Source organism: Pollachius pollachius, assembly GCF_949987615.1.
Source record: "Pollachius pollachius genome assembly, chromosome: 10".
Classification (NCBI taxonomy): Eukaryota; Metazoa; Chordata; class Actinopteri; order Gadiformes; family Gadidae; genus Pollachius; species Pollachius pollachius.
Window position 1 is genome coordinate 2,947,307 of NC_136943.1, and position 22,854 is coordinate 2,970,160.

The following is a 22,854-nucleotide window of genomic DNA, read 5'->3' on the forward strand; positions in this document are numbered from 1 at the left end:
CCTCCTCCTGGTCTCCTCCTCCTCCTGGTCTCCTCCTGGTCTCCTCCTCCTCCTGGTCTGCTCCTCCTGGTCTCCTCCTCCTCCTGGTCTGCTCCTCCTGGTCATGGCGTCCCCCCGGCTGTACCTAGAGACCTCCACCGCTCTGCCGCTGGCCCTCAGCTGGGGTCTGAACGTGAGCCTGTACCTGGGCCTCCTCCTGCTGCTTCTCCTCCTCCTGGGGCTCCTCCTCTGGCTGCTCCTCCGCCAGCTGAAGCACTCGGTGGGGTTCCCGGGCCGGGGGGGCGCTCGCTCGCTCCCGGAGCCCTGCTTCGGGCTCCGCTGCTCCTACTGCTAGCTCGGACCCGGCCGGGACGGGGGGGTTCAGGGACCCCCAGAGACACCCGGAGTGTCCCTGTGGACCCCCAGAGACAGCCGGAGTGTCCCTGTGGACCCCCAGACCCCGGAGTGTCCCTGTGGACCCCCAGACCCCGGAGTGTCCCTGTGGACCCCCAGACCCCGGAGTGTCCCCGGGGTCCCCCAGACCCCGAAAGTCCCCGGGGTCCCCGGACTGTCCCTGTCGACCCCCGTACCCCGGAGTCTCCCTGTGGACCCCCAGACCCCGGAGTGTCCCCGGGGACCCCCAGACCCCGGACTGTCCCTGTGGACACCCAGACCCCGGAGTGTCCCTGTGGACCGCCTTGCGTCCACCGTCTGCGAGCTCTCCGGTCCTCAGCGGCGAGGGGCCTTTACGACCTCTGGTCTGAAGAGATGAGGACTGAGGAAGGGGGAAGTGAGCACTGATGGAGAAGAACTAAAGGAAGGGTACCTACACCCCATCCGAAAGGTAATGTAAAACCAAGATGGCTGAACCCCCACTATGTAAACATGCTTAGTTTCCATGTGCAGCGTGACGTCCGTGAACCGGCAGGGGATGTGATGGAGAGGCAGTGAAGGGAATCGATCCTCTCCGCCAGCGCCGAGGGCTAATTTACACCTCAACACTGGATCTCCCTATTCAGACGCACAATAAAAACAAAGGAATTGGTGTTGAGAGCTTTGGGATCAGTCAGTAGCAGTAGCGAGTAAAAGCCCTTCACACTTCTCTGTCGAGAATCAGCTTATTAAACTTATTAAAGAATGCATTATTTAACTCCTAATGCAAAGTCTTGACATGGACATAGTATAGGCTTTAAGACCCCGGGCAACAAGGGCTGCTTAATTTAAAGATGCATTCTTGAAGGGGGTATTTAAAGGTAACGTGTGTCCGATCTAACCTATAGACAAATGGAGGCTTGTTTTTTTAAGAAGATAGTCAGCATAACTTATTTCTCCTAAAACACGTCGGCATGTAGTTGGAACGGAAGTCGTTCTTTAATGATGTCCATGAGGGGCAGCTGTCTCCTCCTAGCTGAGTGTCGAGGTGTCTCTGAGCAAGGCACCTCACCCTGACTGCTCCAGACGAGCTGGCTGTCGCCCTGCGTGGCTGAATCCGCGTCGGTGTGGGAATGGGTAAATGCTGGGCAGTATTGTAAAGCACTTTGAGTGGCATCTGGTTAGAGACGCGCTGTATTATTGCAGTCCATTTACAATGAGATGGTGACGCAGGACGTCCGGTTGTCTGCCATCACCTGGTCATCGCGAGGTAAACAGTGACGTCACTTCTGTCTCTCATGTCCACGAACCATAATTACGACCCAGCTGCCGCGTCTGGCTTTTCAGCGTGCGGTGCGATCTGCTGCGCTTCCGGGCTCGAAGGGGAGATGATTTAAAACACGAACACACACGATGTCAGCCCCCCCAACACACACACACACACACACACACACTCTACACATGTTATTATCTACCTGGCTGGGACACGCACGAGCACGTGAAATAAGCGCAACTATATACCAAGCATGTTATTTTTTTTAATGTATATTTTATTATAGTATGAATGTGTTGAGGGACGTCTTTTAATAGAGAGACTTGACTGCAGCACAAACGCAGCTAAATCCTCCAAACCACCGTTTTCTGAGGCGCGGCCTTGTTGTTTTTGCTCAACCAATAGTAATTAATCCCATCTGTCCGTGTCATGCGTCTCTTTGTCTCTCGAGACAGCCGATTCATCCGGAAGTCATGTGTCTCAGCCATTAATAACTGATCACTTCATTAATCATTGGCCTGATTATATGAACACAATATTGATCTGTTTAGGGTTATGCAGATCAATAGTTGGGTCAATAGATTATGTGGTCATTCACTGTCTTTAGAAAAAAGAAGAGAGAATGTTTTTCCTCATTTTAATTAAGGCCTTTCTCTTGCTTGCTCGCTGTGTGTGCATGTGTGTTGGGTGTGGTTGTGTGCATCTGTCTGTCTGTCTCTCCCTCAATGCCATTTGAATTAGCTTTAATGACATGAGTGATGAAACTTCTGACAAAGCCTCTGACAAACAACATGCAGAAAAACAAACAGAAATGTCAAACTCATAAATTATCATATCAAATAAACATTAACTATTGATACGTTTGAATACCAAAATGTAAAATTGAGACCTGACTCCATCTCTCTCTGTCTTTCTCTGTCACTCTGTCTCCCTCTCTGTCCCTCTGTCTCTCTCTGTCCCTCTGTCTCTGTCTCCCTCTCTGTCTCTCTCTGTCACTCTGTCTCTGTCTCTCTCTCTAGAGACAGGTTCATAGGTGTTAGGTTTGGGATGTTAACTACTTGTCTAAGACACATGTCATTCACCTGAAGATGTTAATATTTATATAATACATGTTATTATCTCAGCATTGCTGGCTGAAAAGATGTTCTACTCAGGGATGTGGGTGTCACAGCAGAAAACATTGGTCAGCAAGAATAAATGAATTGTATTACAAATAAAATTAAACCTATTAACTATAAACGATAAACTATGTGCAAACTAAGAGCAGTTGAAACGCAGCCCAGCCGAGGTAAACATAATCAATGATATATTATTATATATATATTATTAATGAGAGCCGTTCTTAACTACAAGATTGAACGTCCTGTTGTGTGAGGTGACTCTAAAAGACCCCCCACGCTCCACACAAGGGGGGGGTGGGGACCCCAGGAAGTGATGTTTAATTGACCCATTTCCTGTCTCATGTCTCCCAGCTGTCACCTGACCCGGGTCCCATCGCCGTGGCAACAGGCGCCAACCGAGGGGCGGTGGTGTTGTGATGTTATGAACCTCATGAAGGATTCAGCGGAACCCGAGAACGCCACAACAAGGTGGTTTCTCAGATGTTAAGACATGAGTTTAAATATTTAAAGCTTTATTTAGAAAGTCAACAGGCCGTCGTCTGACTGATTGATTCCCCGGCCGGCTGACACTTTGAGACGGTGCTCTCTCCATCACTGGGCGCTGTTCCCAGTACACTGCTGAATAAATAAACACCACGCAAATACAACCCCTGCCTCTCATGTACTGTGTACTTTTACAAACGGAGGATCACTGAGAGTAGAGAGATCTATAAGAAGGGTTTACAAAAGGTTTAAATAAGTTAACGTTTCATGTTTTCATCTGGTAACGATCCATTACAGCACCCTCACAAAGTACCATATGGTTTGCTCCCTTTTCAAACGAAATACGATTTCTTGTTCCTGTTTGCATAACTCGTGTGTTTCAATGATGAGGCGTTCAAGGCTCTTCATCCACGGGTTTGTTGTTCTCTGTTCGGTCTCCTCAAAAGGAGACTTCAGAACAATCCAACAGCTGGCTCACCTTCTGGAGAAATTTAGGAAGGATGTAGGAAAATGAATTATAAAAAAATCATTCCCTCTTCACTCCGTCCCCTGATTAGATTCGGTTTACTGTTCAGGTTTAATGGTGGCACTGGAATCATTCTGGTGGCACTGGAAACATTTAGGTTGAACTGAAAATATCCTGATGGGCACTGGAAATATTCTGGTGGCACTGGGAACATATCTTGGGTCGCTGGACACATTGTGGGGCCCGGTGAAGGGTTACGTCGGTCACCTGAGACCAGAGGGCCAGCGGATCCGGCCGGACGACATAGGACACCGCCGTGTTGGGTGACGTCACGGTGATGTCACAGGGGGGTCAGAGAGCACCTTAAGGTGCTGAGCGGAGAGACGACGGGCAGATCCTCTCCTCGACGCGCCCACGCCCGCGGTAAGACCTGCACCTCTCCGGGGAAACCTTGTTACGCCGCGATCAATTAGTCTGTTAAAAAGGAGAGTTGTGGTTATGTACCTGTGGAGTGGAGTTTGAACTGTTCCCCTGTCCAGGAACCTGCACCACCTCGTCTCCACCTCGTCTCCACCTCCTCCACCTCGTCTCCACCTCCTCCGCCTCGTCTCCACCTCCTCCACCTCCTCCACCTCGTCTCTACCTCCTCCACCTCGTCTCCACCTCCTCCACCTCGTCTCCACCTCCTCCACCTCGTCTCCACCTCGTCTCCACCTCCTCCACCTCCTCCACCTTGTCTCCACCTCCTCCACCTCCTCCGCCTCGTCTCCACCTCATTTCCACCTCCTCCACCTCGTCTCCACCTCGTTTCCACCTCCTCCACCTCGTCTCCACCTCGTCTCCACCTCCTCCACCTCGTCTCCACCTCCTCCGCCTCATCTCCACCTCCTCCACCTCGTCTCCACCTCGTCTCCACCTCGTCTCCACCTCCTCCGCCTCGTCTCCACCTCGTCTCCACCTCGTCTCCACCTCCTCCGCCTCGTCTCCGGCCCGTTGGTCTCAGCAGGATGGTGAGTAGGACCCCTCCGTGGAGGGCTTTGTGTTGCGGTCCGGCTAGCTTCATGTTTAGCATCTCGGTGTGGAAGGTCACGTGCTTTTGGCCCCAGACTAGTATTGGTCGACTAGTTGTTTACCTTTGTGATCCACCAAACAGCGACTCACTAACCCTCTTGGGCCACCAGGTCCGGTCGGGACAAGACGTGTCTTCGACACTAAATATGAGGATTCGTTTGTTTAACTTTTCGCGATCAGAGTCCTGCAGCTGCCTAGGGTCTGAGGGGGGGCTGGACTGGAGGAGGGCCGTGGGTCTGACGGGGCGCTGGACTGGAGGAGGGCCGTGGGTCTGACGGGGGGCTGGACTGGAGGAGGGCCGTGGGTCTGACGGGGCGCTGGACTGGAGGAGGGCCGTGGGTCTGACGGGGCGCTGGACTGGAGGAGGGCCGTGGGTCTGACGGGGCGCTGGACTGGAGGAGGGCCGTGGGTCTGACGGGGGGCTGGACTGGAGGAGGGCCGTGGGTCTGACGGGGGGCTGGACTGGAGGAGGGCCGTGGGTCTGACGGGGGGCTGGACTGGAGGAGGGCCGTGGGTCTGACGGGGGGCTGGACTGGAGGAGGGCCGTGGGTCTGACGGGGCGCTGGACTGGAGGAGGGCCGTGGGTCTGCGGTTCAGCAGAGCGGGTGTTGATCTAAAGTCGTGTTGTCACGCTGAACGCTCCACCGGAGCGGAACAACAGACAAGTCTCGGCTCACCTCTACCCCCCCCCCCCCCCCCCCCAACACCGTGTGACCGGAGCTGCGGGGGTCCACCGACTGCTCCATCTCCTTCACATTGTTTCCATCTCCTGGCCTCGTTAGGAGGTCTGGGATCCTGGTCGGGGGGATCCAAGACCTGTCTCTCTCTCTCTCTCTCTCTCTCTCTCTCTTTCCCTCCTCCTCTTCCTCCTCCTCTCCTCCTTCTCTGCTCCTCCTCTGCTCCTGTGGGTGTCTCTGCTCCTTTTCTGCTCCTCCTCTTCTCCTCCTCCTCTCCTCCTCCTCTCCTGCGGTGTGGCTCTGCTCCTCCTCTCCTCCTCTCTTCCTCCTCCTCCTCCTCCTCCTCCTCCTCTCCTGTGGAGGCGTTGGACTGGATGGGAGTGGTGCCTGATGGGGGGTTAATGGAGCAGCAGTCTCAGGCGGTGGACCGGCTCAGATCCACGGCCATCTGAAGCCGAGCGGCAGGACCGCAGAGCCATTAGGCTGCTGGAGAGAAGCACACGGTCCTCATTGTAGATAGGGAAGGTCCTGTCTATATATCTCTCTCACACGCATCGTTAAAATAGTGTTGATTAGTACTTTTTCCCATCCTTCCCATCTACAAACCGGCTGGAGGCCACTGGTTCTGGGTTAGATCCCCAAACGTCCTCATTGTACCTGTAGGCCTTCTAGAGAAAGATGACCCCTAACCCCTACTCCTTAATGACCTGCCTCTGGACTGTCTAACCCCTACCTGCTCCTTAATGACCTGTCTCTGTACTGTCTAACCCCTACCTGCTCCTTAATGACCTGTCTGTACTGTCTAACCCCTACCTGCTCCTTAATGACCTGTCTCTGTACTGTCTGACCCCTACCTGCTCCTTAATGACCTGTCTGTACTGTCTAACCCCTACCTGCTCCTTAATGACCTGTCTCTGTACTGTCTAACCCCTACCTGCTCCTTAATGACCTGTCTCTGTACTGTCTAACCCCTACCTGCTCCTTAAAGACCTGTCTCTGTACTGTCTCACCCCTACCTGCTCCTTAAAGACCTGTCTCTGTACTGTCTCACCCCTACCTGCTCTGGTCCGGTCCTAGGATTACCGAGGAACCGTCCGTCCCTTCGTCAACTTCAACCCAAAATCAGATGCCGAGTTCCTGTACAAGGCTATGAAAGGAATAGGTCAGTCACCTCCTCCTTCTCCCCTTCCTCCTCCTCCTTCTTTTCCTTCTCCCCTTCCTCCTCCTCCTCCTTTTCCCCTTCCTCCTCTTCCAAAATATGGATTTTAGATTATTGTTTGACAGTTTGGCCTTCGAACTCCTATCCCCCCGTCAGTCCCAGAGACGTTTAAAGTGTCATTCTCTGGTCGTTAGCGTGGGCGGAGCCAGGATGACTCTCTGAGCTACCAGCTCTCTGCATCTCTACCCTTAACATCACCTTAAGCATCTCTTACCTAAACTTATGCACCTCTACCCTTAACCCTTTTCTAACAGGAAAAGCGTGTAAAGTGTTATAGTTTATTTTCATTTGTGGTATTCATTGTGTGTAAATATTACTTTATTGTAACTGTTCACTTGTTTCATATTTTATTTCATTGTTTATTATTGATTTATTTATTATTGATTTATTTTCATTTCTTGTTCGAAATGAAAACATTTTCAATAAATTCAATTCAAACCTCACCTTAACCGTCTCTGACCTTAACTTATACATCTATACCCTTAACCTCACCTTAACCATCTCTGACCTTAACTTATTGACTCACGTATTGATCAGGAACGGACGAGGATGCGGTGCTGATGCTGCTGACGGCTCGTAGCAACGGCCAGCGACAGGAGATCAAAGAGGCCTATAAGAAGAGCTACAAGAAGGTAGGCGGAGCCTGAGGACACGCCCCCAGGGCTCTGTGTAGGTGGAGCCTGAGGGCACGCCCCCAGGCGCTGTGTGGGCGGAGCCTGAATACACCCCCTCTGGTACTGTGTAGGCAGAGCCTGAGGACACGCCCCCATGCGCTGTGTAGGCGGAGCCTGAAGACAAGACCCCAGGGCTTTGGGGCGTTGTTATAGAAACATAAAAATGTTATGGTTTTCTCTATATATATTGTTCAGATCTGCAGAGATGTAATCCAGAGACAGTAATACTGTATTGATTCCTAGGGATCTGTGTTCTCAGGACCTGGTGAGCCATCTGAAGTCTGAGCTGGATGGTTTGTTTGAGAGTCTGATCGTAGCGCTGATGAGCCCCCCGGTCCTCTACGACGCCTCGCTGCTGAACAAGGCCCTCAAGGTACTCAGCCGGTCACTGTTAACCTGTTAACGACACATGTTAACCTAACTCAATATGTCAGCATGCTAACTCAACATGTTAGCATGCTAAATATACATGTTAGCATGCTAACTCAACATATTAGCATGCTATCTCAACATGTTAACCTGCTATCTCAACATGTTAACCTGCTATCTCAACATGTTAACCTGTTAACGCCACATATTAACCTAACTCAATATGTTAGCATGCTAACTCAACATGTTAGCATGCTAGCTCAACATGTTAGCATGCTAGCTCAACATGTTAGCATGCTAACTCAACATGTTAGCATTCTAACTCAACATGTTAACATGCTTACTCAATATTGTTAGCCTCATGCTATAACAGCCTGGTTATGATAACAGCCTGGTTATGATAACAGCCTGGTTACAGTAGCAGCCTGGTTACAGTAGCAGCCTGGTTATAGTAACAGCCTGGTTATAAAAGGAGCCAGGTTATAGTAACAGCCTGGTTATAGTAACAGCCTGGTTACAGTAGCAGCCTGGTTACAGTAGCAGCCTGGTTATAGTAACAGCCTGGTTACAGTAGCAGCCTGGTTACAGTAGCAGCCTGGTTACAGTAGCAGCCTGGTTACAGTAGCAGCCTGGTTATAGTAACAGCCTGGTTATAGTAGCAGCCTGGTTACAGTAGCAGCCTGGTTACAGTAGCAGCCTGGTTATAGTAACAGCCTGGTTATAGTAACAGCCTGGTTACAGTAGCAGCCTGGTTATAGTAGCAGCTTGGTTACAGTAGCAGCCTGGTTACAGTAGCAGCCTGGTTATAGTAGCAGCCTGGTTACAGTAACAGCCTGGTTATAGTAACAGCCTGGTTACAGTAACAGCCTGGTTATAGTAACAGCCTGGTTATAGTAGCAGCCTGGTTACAGTAGCAGCCTGGTTATAGTAGCAGCCTGGTTATAGTAACAGCCTGGTTATAGTAGCAGCCTGGTTACAGTAGCAGCCTGGTTATAGTAGCAGCCTGGTTATAGTAACAGCCTGGTTACAGTAGCAGCCTGGTTATAGTAGCAGCCTGGTTATAGTAACAGCCTGGTTATAGTAGCAGCCTGGTTATAGTAGCAGCCTCTGTATGTCTGTAACTGAAGATGGAGTTTTCTGATTCGTCGTCAGGGTGCAGGGACGAATGACGAGGTTCTGATCGAGGTCCTGGCCTCGCGGAGCCCACAGCGGCTGAAGGAAGTCATCAAGACCTACAAGAAAGGTTTCACTATCCTCTCCTTCCTCCTCCTAGAGGAGCGTCTCTGGAAGGTCTGCTCCTCCCCTCCTCACCTCCTCCTTCTCCTCCTCCTCTCAGAGTTTGGCGGGAAACTTGAGAAAGACATCATGAGCGACACGTCAGGCCACTACGAAAAACTCCTGCTAGTCCTCCTTCAGGTGAGGAGGAGGAGAGGAGGGGGAGGAGGAGAGAGGCAGATATACAGCTGGTTATGCACTTCCTGGAGTCACCTTGTGTACTGTGGTGTCTGACATCTGATCCGTCTGTCTGTCTGTCTGTCTGTCTCCTGTCTGTCTGTCATCTGTCTGTCTGTCACCTGTCTGCCTGTCTGCCACCTGTCTGTGACTGTCTGTCTGTCCTTCTCCAGGGCAACAGGGAGGAAGGGGTTAACGAGGGAAAGATTGAGAAAGACGCCAAGGTAAGAAACCAGTTTACACTGAGTCTTTAAACCAATAAGAAACCAGTTTACACTGAGTCTTGAAACCAGTAAGAAACCAGTTTACACTAAGTCTTAAAACCAATAAGACACCACAGTCTTAAACTGTGTGTGTGTGTGTGTGTGTAGGACCTGTTTGAGGCAGGAGCCTCCAAGGTGGGGACAGATGAAGAGGTGTTCATCTCCATCCTGGGCAAGAGGAGCCATGAACACCTGAGACTGGGTTTGGTCTTTCACTACTCACCCCCTAACTCACTGCTGTCCATTAACCTCCTTACTATCTTTACTAACCTCCCCACCCCCTAACTCACTGCTGTCCATTAACCTCCTTACTATCTTTACTAACCACCCCACCCCCTTACTCACTGCTGTCCACTAACCTCTTTACTAACCACACTCACCCCCTAACTCACTTTACTAACCACCCTCACCTAAGATAACTCTAAGCTAACTCGCCATAACCCAGATTACTGTTTAATATATACACATCAAAACCTTTAAAATAACTATAGTGTGAATGCAGCTGAATCAGCGTCCCACTGAATCGTTTACGTTTGAATATGGTCAGGATGTTTCCCTCACCACGTGTGTGTTTCAGCATGTATTGATATATATTTACATTTAGGTTCAGGGCTTTAGCAGACGCTTTTAACAACTTACAATAAGATACATTTGTCATAAGTAGTGAAACAACAATATATGGCTGTCGTTACAGAAAGGATGTTCATAGAACCAAGTACTGACAATCATTAGGTATACCCATTCCTGTATACAACAAGATAGCTAGGATAAGACGCTACACCATGTACTATTTTAGTACTATTTTTAAGTGTCAGGACATACAACACACGATAAGTGCGTACATTAAGTGCCAGGACATACAACATACGATAAGTGTGTACATTAAGTGTCAGGTCGTACAACACCCAATAAGTGGTACCTTTTCTCCTCCAGTGTTCGCTGCCTATAAGAAGCTGGCCGGAACTGACATCGAGGAGAGCGTCAAGAGCGAGACCACCGGGAACCTGGAGAACCTCATGGTGGCCATCGGTGAGATGAACACATGAACGCATCAAGGATGAACACATGAAGAATGAACGCATGAAGGATAGTCACATGAATGATGGATACATTGTAGATGGACACACATTAATAAAGGTAGCATTATAGCAGTAGTATACGCTGTTGTAATACTAGTGTTGTATTAGTATAAATAGTGTAGCCATAGTGTACTATAGTAGTATTACACTAGTAGTATTAACAGTGCAGGGTTCGTATTAATAGTATTAGCAGTAGTAGTAATATTATTAGCAGTAAAAGTAATCGAATTAGTAGTAATCGTATTAGCAGTAGTAGTATTAGTATTAGTAGTTTACTAATAGAAGTGTTTTCTTCTTCCAGTAAAGTGCATTCGAAGCGTTCCCGCCTATTTCGCTGAGGCGCTTTATGGATCCATGAGGGTAACACACACACACACACACACACACACACACACACACACACAGTCATACTTGTGGCTGGTGTGCAGGGATGTTTCTAAATCTTGTCTGTGATTGGCCAGCGTGTTTCTAAAGCTGGTCAGTGATTAGCTAGCATGTTTCTCGACCTGGTCTGCGATTGGCCAGCGTGTGGGGGTGTTTCTAAAGCTGGTCTGTGATTGGCCAGCGTGCGGGGACAGACGACGGGACCCTGATCCGGGTCATGGTGTCCCGGAGCGAGGTGGACATGTTGGACATCAGAGAGGTCTTCTGCAAAACCTACAAAGTGTCGCTGTACAACACCATCCAGGTACACTCTCTATACCTATAGATCTACACCTCTCCCAGTGGCTCACCTAGATCCATACCTATAGATCTACACCTCTCCTAGTGGCTCACCTAGATCCATACCTATAGATCTACACCTCTCCTAGTGGCTCACCTAGATCCATACCTATAGATCTACACCTCTCCTAGTGGCTCACCTAGATCCATACCTATAGATCTACACCTCTCCTAGTGGCTCACCTAGATCCATACCTATAGATCTACACTTCTCCTCTAGAAGTAGTTCAACTAGATCTGTCTCCTCTCTAGAAGTAGTTCACCTAGATCTTCACCTCTCCTCTCTAGAAGTAGTAGTCTCCTCTCTATGTTTGTCTGCTCTATGCTAGCGCCGATGTAGCGTGCTGTAGAGCATAGCGTTGACGTAGCGTTCAAATCCATGGCGCCGGGCCTCAGGGTTAATGATGTCATCGTTCATCACTACTCAATTCAACCAGCAGCCCCCCCCCCCCCGACTCCCTTGTGGTCTCCATGGCAACTGAGACGGAACGTGAGCGGTCTGAATTCGTAACCCAACCTACCCCCCCCCCAGGAGGACACCAAGGGGGACTATGGGAAGGCTCTCCTCTACCTCTGCGGCGGGAACGACCGCGCCGGAGACTTCTGATGATGCCCCCTCTGGGACCGGGACCAGGACCGGTCTGTTGTCGTGGACCCCCGTCTGTTGTCGTGGACGCCAGCCATCGCCGGGCGTTTCAGAGCGATGACCCCATCCCATCTCAAGCTCCCCTCTGAACTTCCTGAGCCACACTTTAATGAGCCCGTATCGTCTATACATATTAAATCTAACGATATGAAGGAGGATTCATGGTGTGTCTCTGGGCTCTGTCCTCGTGTTTATCTCATTAAATGTCTGTTTGGTTAACGTTGACCATTTCTAATGAATTCCCTAGTCACTCGTCACGTCACGTGACACTGATGGATGTGTGTCTGCATGTGTGTGTTTGTGCATGTGTGTCTGCATGCTTGCACATTAATCGCTTGAGAAGCGGTAAGTGAAGGTGAATAATTAAAGTTGTCCATGTAAGTTTGTCTGCTGCTTATTAATTAAACCCCCGGTCGTGTTCAGTGGGTAAGGGAAGCTGTTTCCTGGATTGGTCAACAGATTGAAAGCTTTGGAAGCAGATGTCTTCTGATGAACCACAAGGGGGCGGTAGAACCTGTTCTACTGACTGAGGAACATGACCACTCACAATCGCTAGGTTAACCTGTTCCCCGATAGCTAGGATAAGACGATACAAAATGCTAAGTACTGTTTTTATGTGCAAGGACGCACAACATAGAATAAGTGCGTACATTAAGTTGGTTCTTATTGGGTGGGTCTAGGGTTTGGTCTTTGGTCCTAGGCTTTCGGTATTCGATGAGGGCTAGGCTCTAGGGTTCAGTATCATCGTTTTGTGTACGTTTGTGTAGAGAACGCATCAGTGTGCTAGGGGCGCCCTCTGCTGGGGGTTACCGGCGCTGCCAATTAGCGAGTCAACATTATCATGTGAAATGTGTCGATGCTGCTTCCCAGTGGCCGCTGTCTGCCATTACTCCCTAACTGAATATGATGTGTACTTAAATATATTTGTAATATATGCTAGGAGACGTCAGTCTCCTCAAGATGAACAAATGACTCTCATTATGAACACATGTCTTTCTTTATGGTGAACACATGACTCTCCTCATGAACAGATTACTCTGAGTAACAAATTACTCTCCCCATGATGAACACATGACTCTCATGATGAACACATTACTCTCTCCATGATGAACAATTGACTCTTCAAGATGAACACATGACTCTCATGATGAAACATGTCTTTCCTCATGATGACCTCATGACTCATGATGAACACATGATTCTCATCATGATGAACACATGGCTCTCATGATGAACACATGACTCCTCAAGATTGACACATCAATGACTCCTCATGATTTACAAATGACTCTCATGATGAACACAGGACTCCTCAAGATCAACACATGACTCTCATAATGAACACATGACTCCTCAAGATGAACACATGACTCTCCTCATGAGGAACACATGACTCTCCCCATGATGAACACATGACTCTCCTCGTGATGAACACATGACTTCTTCTAGTTCTGGAAGTGGAATATACTGTTTTCGAACACATAGCCATTCCAAATTTCGGATCAGAAATCCCATTTTAGATACTACATTTTGTGTATAATTGTTGGCAAGAGTCAAATTGTCCCTATACAGAGAGCTATTGTATGATCGCTTCATATCCATATTTTTGTGAAACTCAAAAAGCAGCAATATGCAAAGGCGGAGGAAACAAATGATTAGCATGTTCGAGGATTCAAATGGAAGCGCAGCCCTCGCGTCGCCTGACCTGTTTCCATATTTTAAACCGGCAGCTCATCTGCTGCCGCTATTTACTCCATTAAAAGTTGTTCTGAACTACAAAGTTTCTCCGGAATAAAACGCGTCCATCCATGGAGTCAATCCCTCGGGGAATGTTTCTCTCTCTAAATCTCTTGATTGTGGTCCGTGGGCAGATCTCCGCGGTGTGTGTCCTCCTGGGAGCGGCCACCAAGGGGCGACAGAGCGCTGGGCGGCTGTAGGACAAACGGAAGAATGTCTGGAGCCGATTAACACAGCGGCTCTTCCCGCCTTCGGTCGTGGTACAAAAAGCTGCACTAATCTTAAGGGATTTCTGTTGCCCAATAAAAGGCTGGGAGGGGGGTTACACTGAAAGAAGAGACTAAACCTCCCAGAACGAGGTACATCATGTATTCTGTATGAACTGTATGAACACTGACCTCTGAACCTTGTTTGGGTCAACATACGTTCAGCTCTTTCCTTCTGAGAGAAGCTATGAAACAGCTTCTCTAGTGAGCCCATCGCTCTTCTCTTTTTTCTCTCTTTTTTTTTTTTTCCCGTTTGGGGGATCAAAGTTAGGGTTAGAAGTAAGGGTTAGTAGGGGTAGGTCAGGGATTACCCTAACCTAACTGTACGTAGAGAGAATAGGGTAAGGGTTAGGTTTTAGTATGCCGTTCAGCTTTTATTGGTCACACAACACTGGGTGCACTGGCACTTCAATATCTCCCATTCCCTTCGTTTAGTTTTTATTAATTTTGGTTGCTATGATTGGCATGCGTATGTGAAGAAAACTGGTGAAATAAAGGTAATAAAAAAAGGAGGGGAGTTGATGAGTGCCCAGGGAACTGGATAGAGTTGGTCAGGGACGGTGGGGTCCACGATGGCTCGAACAGAGGCCGATGTCAGACCACCCAATAGCTGGGCGGCTGAATGGGTTACCCCGATCCCTGGCCGTGGGCGCTGGGACTTACGGTCACATATACTTACGGTCAAGCCCCGGCCGACCCACTTGTTATGCTTGTGAAGCGTGGGTTGGGGCTTGAAGGGGGCTGGGAAGCTATGACCTTGTTAGGCATAGGGTTAGGGTAGAGAGTAGGGTTAGAGTTAGGGTTAGGGTTTGGATTGGGTTAGGGTTAGGGTTGGGGTTAGGTTAGGGTTGGGGTTGGGTTAGGGTTAGAATTAGGGTTAGGGGTTGGGGTCGGGGTTAGGTTAGGGTTAGTATTACAGAGTAGGGTAAGGTTTAGAGAATAGGGTTAGATAGTAGGGTTAGGGTTAGAGAGTAAGGTTAGGGCGAGAGAGTATGGTTATGGTTGAGTAAAGCTATGTGTCGAAAGTAGGGTTTGGGTTAGAGAGTAAGATCCCCAGACTTATATATAGTGTCTAGTATAGACACTAGAAGTAGTACGACACTCTAAATGTAATTGTCTATACATACCATCTGTGAGCTGACAGATATAAAAATCGTGGCTTTGAGGTTTCAAATGTTTTTATAAGAGTACCACTCAAACAAAATGAAAAAGACTTGAGATTTGTCAAATTGAGAAATAGTACAATTCCATTTGAACATGATTGTGCCTCTCCTGCCTTTGTTGTCAAAGACAAAGTGACTTTTCACTTTAGCTGCGGCGTGATGGACTGCTTCCTTCAGCTGGTAGCAGGGAAATGTTGATTGTGTCGAAGTATATTTGAGGTGTGCGGGCTGCGGCTACGTCCACAACCCAATCTGCGGAGCCGAGTGCGCGGGGCCAGGTGCACACTTGCATACTAAAAATACAGCCCTCTCATTGGTTTATCTCCACAAGACGCCATTTTCTAATGCATTATGTATATATGCTAATGTATTAGCATATATGGTAATGAATAAAAGGAAACATATTACCTGAAAGGGCAGCGGCGGAGGCGTCAGGGGAAATGAACGGACTGTTGCTATCATTTAGCAACATTTGCTATCACAGAAATATAGGATTTAGCAACATCAGGCTACATTTACTAGCACGAAAATATAGCATTTAGCAACATCAGGCTGGATTTACTAGCACAGAAATATAGCATTTAGCAACATCAGGCTGGATTTACTAGCACGGAAACATACTTTCTGCTATGATTTAGCAGAAATAACTAGTAATAATTAGTATGTGCTTGAACTTCTAAATATTTGACCTAATTAAAGAAAGTTGATTTGTCTATGATTACACAGCCCCCTAAACCCTCAAGATTCCTAAACCCTACATCCTAACCATCATTATGAGTTTAGGAAAGAGGAGAGGAGACAGGAAAGGAGATGTCACACAAATGCCTCCCAAACTCAACAAATGTGGTGAAGATTTTCATGAAATCCTCGTGTAGTACCGCAGTTCAGCGCACGGTGGGGATGTTGTATTCCTGCTTCTTGTAAAGTCGTTGAGTGTGCGCCTCACGTCATTCACAATAACAATATTCATAGATAATTGGACAATTTTATAGAAGAACCTTTGAATAACACTGTATAAATATGGAAGAATATTGTATGATCTTAAATATTAACATTATCAATTAATATAACAGATCATATCAGATCAAGTATCAAAACTATGAATTAATGGCATACAATAGAGTATACATATATAAAGTAGAATACAATTCAAACACTAATACTATACTTGGCTCATAGCTACACAGTATGTCAGTAAAACAGTAGGCTAACACTAATAATACTAAGTCTCATAGTCCTACCGTAGGTCAGTAAAACAGTAGGCTAACACTAGTAATACTAAGGCTCATAGTCCTACAGTAGGTCAGTAAAACAGTAGGCTAACACTAGTAATACTAAGGCTCATAGTCCTACAGTAGGTCAGTAAAATAGTTGGCTAACACACGTAATACAAGAGGCGGATAGTTCCACAGTAGGTCAGTAAAACCGTAGGCTAACACTCATAACACAGTATTTGATTCCAGTATTGATCCAGCAGGTAGCACCAGTGGCTGCTGTTGCTAGGAGAACCTTTCGGGCTCACGGACTGCTGCTCAAAGGGCAGGCTGTCACGGCAGAAGATTGTAGTGGATCACCAATAACAGCCGCTGGCATTTTAATTTTGAAAGCTATCCAAAGCCATTATTTTCATTGTCAACAAAGTGTCCTTGAAGTAATAGGATCTTATCTGACGGACCCCAGGAGAGGCCACGCAGCCGTCCTGAAGAGGGCGATTAGTAAAGCCCAAATGAGGCCACAATTACTGCTACATGTAAACTTTGCCTCTGCTTGACTTCCCTCGATATCTAACGGGTTGGCGTGTTGGAGCCACAGGATTCAAACGCCAGGTTAGCCACCCGTGTCTGTACAGCCCTTAACAAGTCTCACATTCACGAGGAATGGCAGAGCGGGGGGATCCAGGGAGGGTAGGGAGTGCAATGGGCGCCATAACTGACAAACATCATTATTACACAAGCAAACATTGTAAAGACAAAGGTTTCTGAAATGGGTTTTATCCACGGTGCTGACGGGGGAGCCAGCTAGTTGCGTTCAGCTCAGTCCAGGCTCCCAGTCACGACCACCGCAGCACACTCAAACAGAGACAGAGTTATGGTTAGATGGGTCTGGGCTGACAGGAGACATGTGGGGAACCTCTAATCTGGGGCCTATCTGCAGCGGGGTGGGCTGCTGCCGGCCAACAGGTCGATGCTGTTGTAATGAGAGCAGAGGGACTCGGAGCAGCCAAATGAGATAGTAAAGAGGTAGGTGTTACGTTTGGATTTGGATTTCTCAGCAGAGTCAGCTTCCCTGATTACGGGGGCCGGCTGTTCCACGATGGGCTCTCAATAAGAGAGCTCTCTGTTTCCTGCAGGTTTCTTTTGAACTTCTGGAATCAATAGAAGGCTCCTGAAGACTGCAGGGCGGAGAAGGACAGCAGGGAATGATAAAGTTTTCAGGTAGGACGGTACTAAACTGCGAATTTCAGAGGTATGTAGTAGCACATTAATATTCGCCCTTGCATAAATTGTCGGCCAAAGGAAGGAGGAGAGAATCATCATTGTGTGGTTCTAGTTAGGAGTACAGCAGCGTGTTCTGCACATGGCTGGAGGCTGTCCGCCGTGTTTGGTGAACCAGAGTACTATGCATTAAGGTCTCAGTTTACGTGTTCGTGAGCATAGCGTTGTTGGGAGTTAGGAGTTAAAAAGAGAGTTTGTTCAAAAGCTGGTAGGGAGACGATCCAGCATTCAGGGAGTGGGCTTCACTGCCATTTATCAAATCACATGTTACACCGCCATGTATCAAATCACATGTTACACCACCATGTATCAAACCTCAGGTTACACCAGCATGTATCATACTAGAGGTTGCACCACCATGTATCAAACCCCAGGTTACACCACCATGTATCATACAAGAGTTTACACCACCTTGTGTCAAACCCCAGGTTACACCACCATGTATTATACTAGAGGTTACCCCACCATGTATCAAACCCCAGGTTACACCACCATGTATCAAACCCCAGGTTACACCACCATGTATCATACTAGAGGTTACACCACCATGTATCAAACCCCAGGTTACACCACCATGTATCATACTAGAGGTTACACCACCATGTATCAAACCCCAGGTTACACCACCATGTATCAAACCCCAGGTTACAACATCATGTATCATACTAGAGGTTACACCACCATGTATCAAACCCCAGGTTACACCACCATGTATCAAACCCCAGGTTACACCACCATGTATCATACTAGAGGTTACAGCACCATGTATCAAACCCCAGGTTACACCACCATGTATCAAACCCCAGGTTACAACACCATGTATCATACTAGAGGTTACACCACCATGTATCAAACCCCAGGTTACACCACCATGTATAAAACCCCAGGTTACACCACCATGTATCAAACCCCAGGTTACACTACCATGTATCATACTAGAGGTTACACCACCATGTAGCAGACCAGAGGTTACACCACCATGTGCGCACAGAAACTACAGACAAAAAATACATAATTTTACCTTCCTAGACTGAACGAACGGTCACTTCAGTGTTTGGAAATGTGCTTTGTTTACACTATTGACATTTATGCTAAAAGGGTGCTCCTGAATCATTACGTAAGTGCCGGCTGTTGTCTTTTCTAAATGTTTGTCCTAGCAGTTTTAGCCAAAGTTGTTGTACTTGGTCTAGATAAATTTGCTATAGAGTAGGCTAGATTAATACAGTGATACATCACATAGTGTGCTATTAAGTAGGCTAGATTAATACAGTTATACATCTCATAGGTGTGCTATAAAGCAGGTTAGATTGATACATCAGTGATGTATCAGATAGGTGTGATATAAAGTAGGCAAGATTAATGCAGTGATACATCACATAGGTGTGCTATAAAGCAGGTTAGATTGATACATCAGTGATATATCAGATAGGTGTGCTATAAAGTAGGCTAGATTAACACAGTGGTGCATCAGATAGGTGTGCTATACAGTAGGTTACATTAAGGTGTGCTACAAAGGAAGAACCTGATTTTTCTTTTGCATTCAATTACCAATACAATCAACTGAACCTTAGTTAGACTAATCCCCATAGCACAGTAATGTATTTTAGAGTGAATGATTGGCCACTCATTAGCTGCCAGTGTCATAAAGCTCATGATAGTTCAATTGATTCCTATTCCCTGGATGTTTGCCTGCTTCTTCCTTACATTAATGAGCGGGCTCCACTTTATCAGAGTAATGGGGTTGACCTTTCGGAGAACTGAACTGATCTCTGCCTTCTGTGATCGGTATTCGAGGATATATATTTTTTGGGTCATTAAACATACATTAACATATACTATAATATGACCAATGTTCAGTCCATTGTGTCGGCTGCTGGGATACAGGATGAGAATAAACCGATGAGGGCAACAGAATAAATCAGTTTGGAGTTCAGATTCATGTCTGGAATAGAAAATAAAAAACCAGGACAATCCCCTTGATAGGAGCTGCTGCTCCAGAGGTGAATGAACTGCCCTCACCCTGACTTAGCTCATACTTAAATCATACTAAGTCCTCTTACTTAGGTCATACTAAGTCGTCATACTTAGCTCATACTAGGTCCTCATACTTAGCTTGTCCATAGCTCAGATTAAGTCTTCACACTTAGCTTCATACTTAATCTCCTTTCTTCACAAATATAAAGCAAAGGGTGTTTCTCAGAAACATCCAAAGCTCTGCCTCATTTTCCACAAATCAATGCTCTTGCAATATTAAAACTCAACAATACTCCTAACATTATCCAAAGCAATGGTACACCTGACTTTATTTAACAGTGTTTGAACTGATGCTTTACAAAATCTTTAGTGATATTTGCTCCTTTCAAAAGAGAATGTGGTTACCAGGCAACAAGCAGCAGGTTCAGAAGAGGTACAAAAGTTGATATCTCTTCCCTTCATCTTTCTGCTCCACCTCTCTCCTCTACCTTTCTGCTCCACCTCTCCCTCCTTCTCCGTCTTGCTAAGCTGCTTCTCGCCTCTACCTCGTTCTACTGCACCTCTCTCTCATCCTCTCTCGCCTCCCTTGTTTCTCTTCCACCTGTGAACGTCTTGGTCAGGATCTGAGCTCCTCTTTCAAGGTGCATTGACCATCTAGCCCTCATGGAGTTACACTCATATCATAAGGTACGACAACTGAAGAACCTCCTGGTATAATGAGGTAGGACTACTGAAGAACCTCCTGGCATAAAGAAGTTGGACTACTGAGAATATCCCTGGTATCATGAGGTAGGACTACTGAAGAACATCCCTGGTATCATGAGGTAGGAATATGGAAGAACGTCCTGGTATCATGAGGTAGGAATACGGAAGAACGTCCTGGTATCATGAGGTAGGACTACTGAAGAACATCCCTGGTGGGAAGCATGAGGTAGGGTAGTCTCTAAGGTAGTCTCTAGTCTCTAAGGTAGTCTCTAAGGTGGTCTCTAGGGTATGGTGGTGTTTAGGGGCTGTTTAGGTTCTAGTGTAGTCTCTAAGTCCAGAGTAGGGTAGAAGATGTGAGACGGATAGTGTGGGGGGTCCATAGATTCAACATCGAGCCGCATTACGTTTTTCCTACCGAGTGTTCTTTTTTTACAGAACACATGACAAATTACAACCGCTGTTCGGAAACATAGAAATTTATTCTGGCAAATGTTGACACAAACCATTATCCAATTTGAAAGTCTAATCAGAGCAAAGGGTTACGGAAGAAAAGGGACAACCTGATCAAAAGAAGCCTTGTGCCGACAAAGAGAATCTCTTCATTGGCCTAGCGGGAGAACGCAGAGGCCTGCCAGGGCCGGCTCAGAGAGTGGGATACTCTGTTACCTTGACTCGCCGCTTTACATCAAAGACATGCAGCTCTCTGCCCAACATCCTCACAACAAGATGCATCATGTGTCATTCCGTGCTGGGAAGCCACAGCTCTATCTAGAGCTCGGTCTGATATGGAACGATCATAAAATAATCACGGATGTATCTTTATGAGATGAAAGGGAAAGGGAAAATAAGACAAGAATGTTTTGTTTGTCTCAACGAGGCTGAGGAGAAGCATGATGACGACCAACAACCTTCAGAATGAACTATTCTGAGTGTTAGCTGGCTACATGTGTCCTACACGGCGGACCCACACTAGTTCACCAGATACACACTCACTATCGCACTACTAGGACCCACCCTAGTTCACCAGGTACACACTTATTATCTCAGTTCATGGAGGACCAACCCTAGTGCATAGGGGAGAATTCACAAAGAAACATATCAACATACACAACATATATCATAACATGACATACAGAAGTAACATAACAAGATAAAGCAGTAGCAATATGTATCAATAACATAGCATAGAGAACAAACAACACCATATAGCAGTAGTAACACATACCAATAACATAGCAAAGAGAAGGAACAACAACATATAGCACACCGCAGTCACATACTGTGGAAGCATGGTTGTGTGGGCAGGGACTTTATCACATCTGTTAAATGTTTGATTAAAGTCTCTGTAACTCGTTCATACCCCCCAAGGGGGAAACCTCAGATATCGACCTCAATTCGCCAGCATTTTCTTGGAGGAGACGTGTAATTAGGACAGGGGAGATGGCATGGAACATGTCCCTTCTACAGAGCAGAAGCGTGCAGCAGTCACAGCAATAAGCCAGCGTTACCAGGCTGAAGCCTAAATACTAAAGTCACTCTGAGAACAGAGTTAAGTCAACATGGGGATGAGTGTTCTAATTAGTTTACATTGGGCTGAACATCCCTCAGTCTGACATCTTTCTGACACTTCTATCTTCAACGATATTTCAGACACCGTGGATCATGTAAATGGTCTCCAAACAGACTTCCTCAACACAATAGAGGCGGCTGGGTGTTTTTTGGGTAACAGATTTATCTCACAATAGAGATGTCTGTCAGCCTCCAGAGGAGACACAACACCTGTCACCTGCTTCAAAGGCTGCCCATGCATCTTGTCAGTCCCTATCATGCTCTGAAGCTGCCAGCTTTGATTGGTCTATTAACATCTGAGACAGCCAGCATGTAGCCAAGAGCAAAGCCCTCCTAACCCTGTGGACCTTCTGAAACCCTCTGAACCCCTCAAATCACTCTGAAACCCTCTGAATTCCTCTGGGACCTTTTAAAAATCTCTGAAACCATCTAAAACCCTCTGGGACCTACCAAAAACCTCTGAAACCTTCTGAACCACTCAAATCAATCTAAAACCCTCTGAAACCCTCTGAAACCATCTAAAACCCTCTGGGACCTTCTAAACACCTCTGAACCCTCTGAAGCCCTCTGAAACCATCTAAAACCCTCTGGGACCTTCTAAACACCTCTGAACCCTCTGAAACCCTCTGAAACCATCTAAAACCCTCTGGGACCTTCTAAACACCTCTGAACCCTCTGAAACCCTCTGAAACCATCTAAAACCCTCTGGGACCTTCTAAAACACCTCTGAACCCTCTGAAACCATCTAAAACCCTATAGGACCTTCTAAAACCGTCTTGGACCTTCTAAAACCCTCGGAAAACCCTCTAAACCTAAAACCCTCTGAAACCACCAGGAACCACCTGGAACCTTTTAAAACCATGAGGACTACAACAGAGTGCATTAAAGCAGGACTACGACAGAGTGTATTAAAGCAGGACTATGACAGTGTGTATTAAAGCAGGACTACAACAGAGTGTATTAAAGCAGGACTACAACAGAGTGTATTAAAGCAGGACTACGACAGAGTGTATTAAAGCAGGACTACAACATATTACAACAAGTGTATTAAAGCAGTGTGGGTGCGGTGCCCGCTGAG

At 47.0% G+C, this 22,854-nt stretch overlaps 1 protein-coding gene across 1 annotated transcript; it reads left to right on the plus strand.

The window, feature by feature from the left end:
• Window positions 1-6,525: 6,525 nt before the first annotated feature.
• On the plus strand, window positions 6,526-11,828 carry anxa5a (annexin A5a; the record flags this gene model as incomplete). The annotated part of the gene is made up of 11 exons (XM_079744825.1): window positions 6,526-6,604; window positions 7,199-7,293; window positions 7,595-7,708; window positions 8,857-8,947; window positions 9,041-9,120; window positions 9,330-9,380; window positions 9,528-9,621; window positions 10,353-10,448; window positions 10,800-10,858; window positions 11,064-11,186; window positions 11,754-11,828. The coding sequence occupies exons 1-11, from the start codon at window positions 6,592-6,594 to the stop codon at window positions 11,826-11,828; spliced, it is 891 nt and encodes a 296-aa protein (XP_079600951.1). The 5' UTR covers window positions 6,526-6,591.
• Window positions 11,829-22,854: the final 11,026 nt, after the last annotated feature.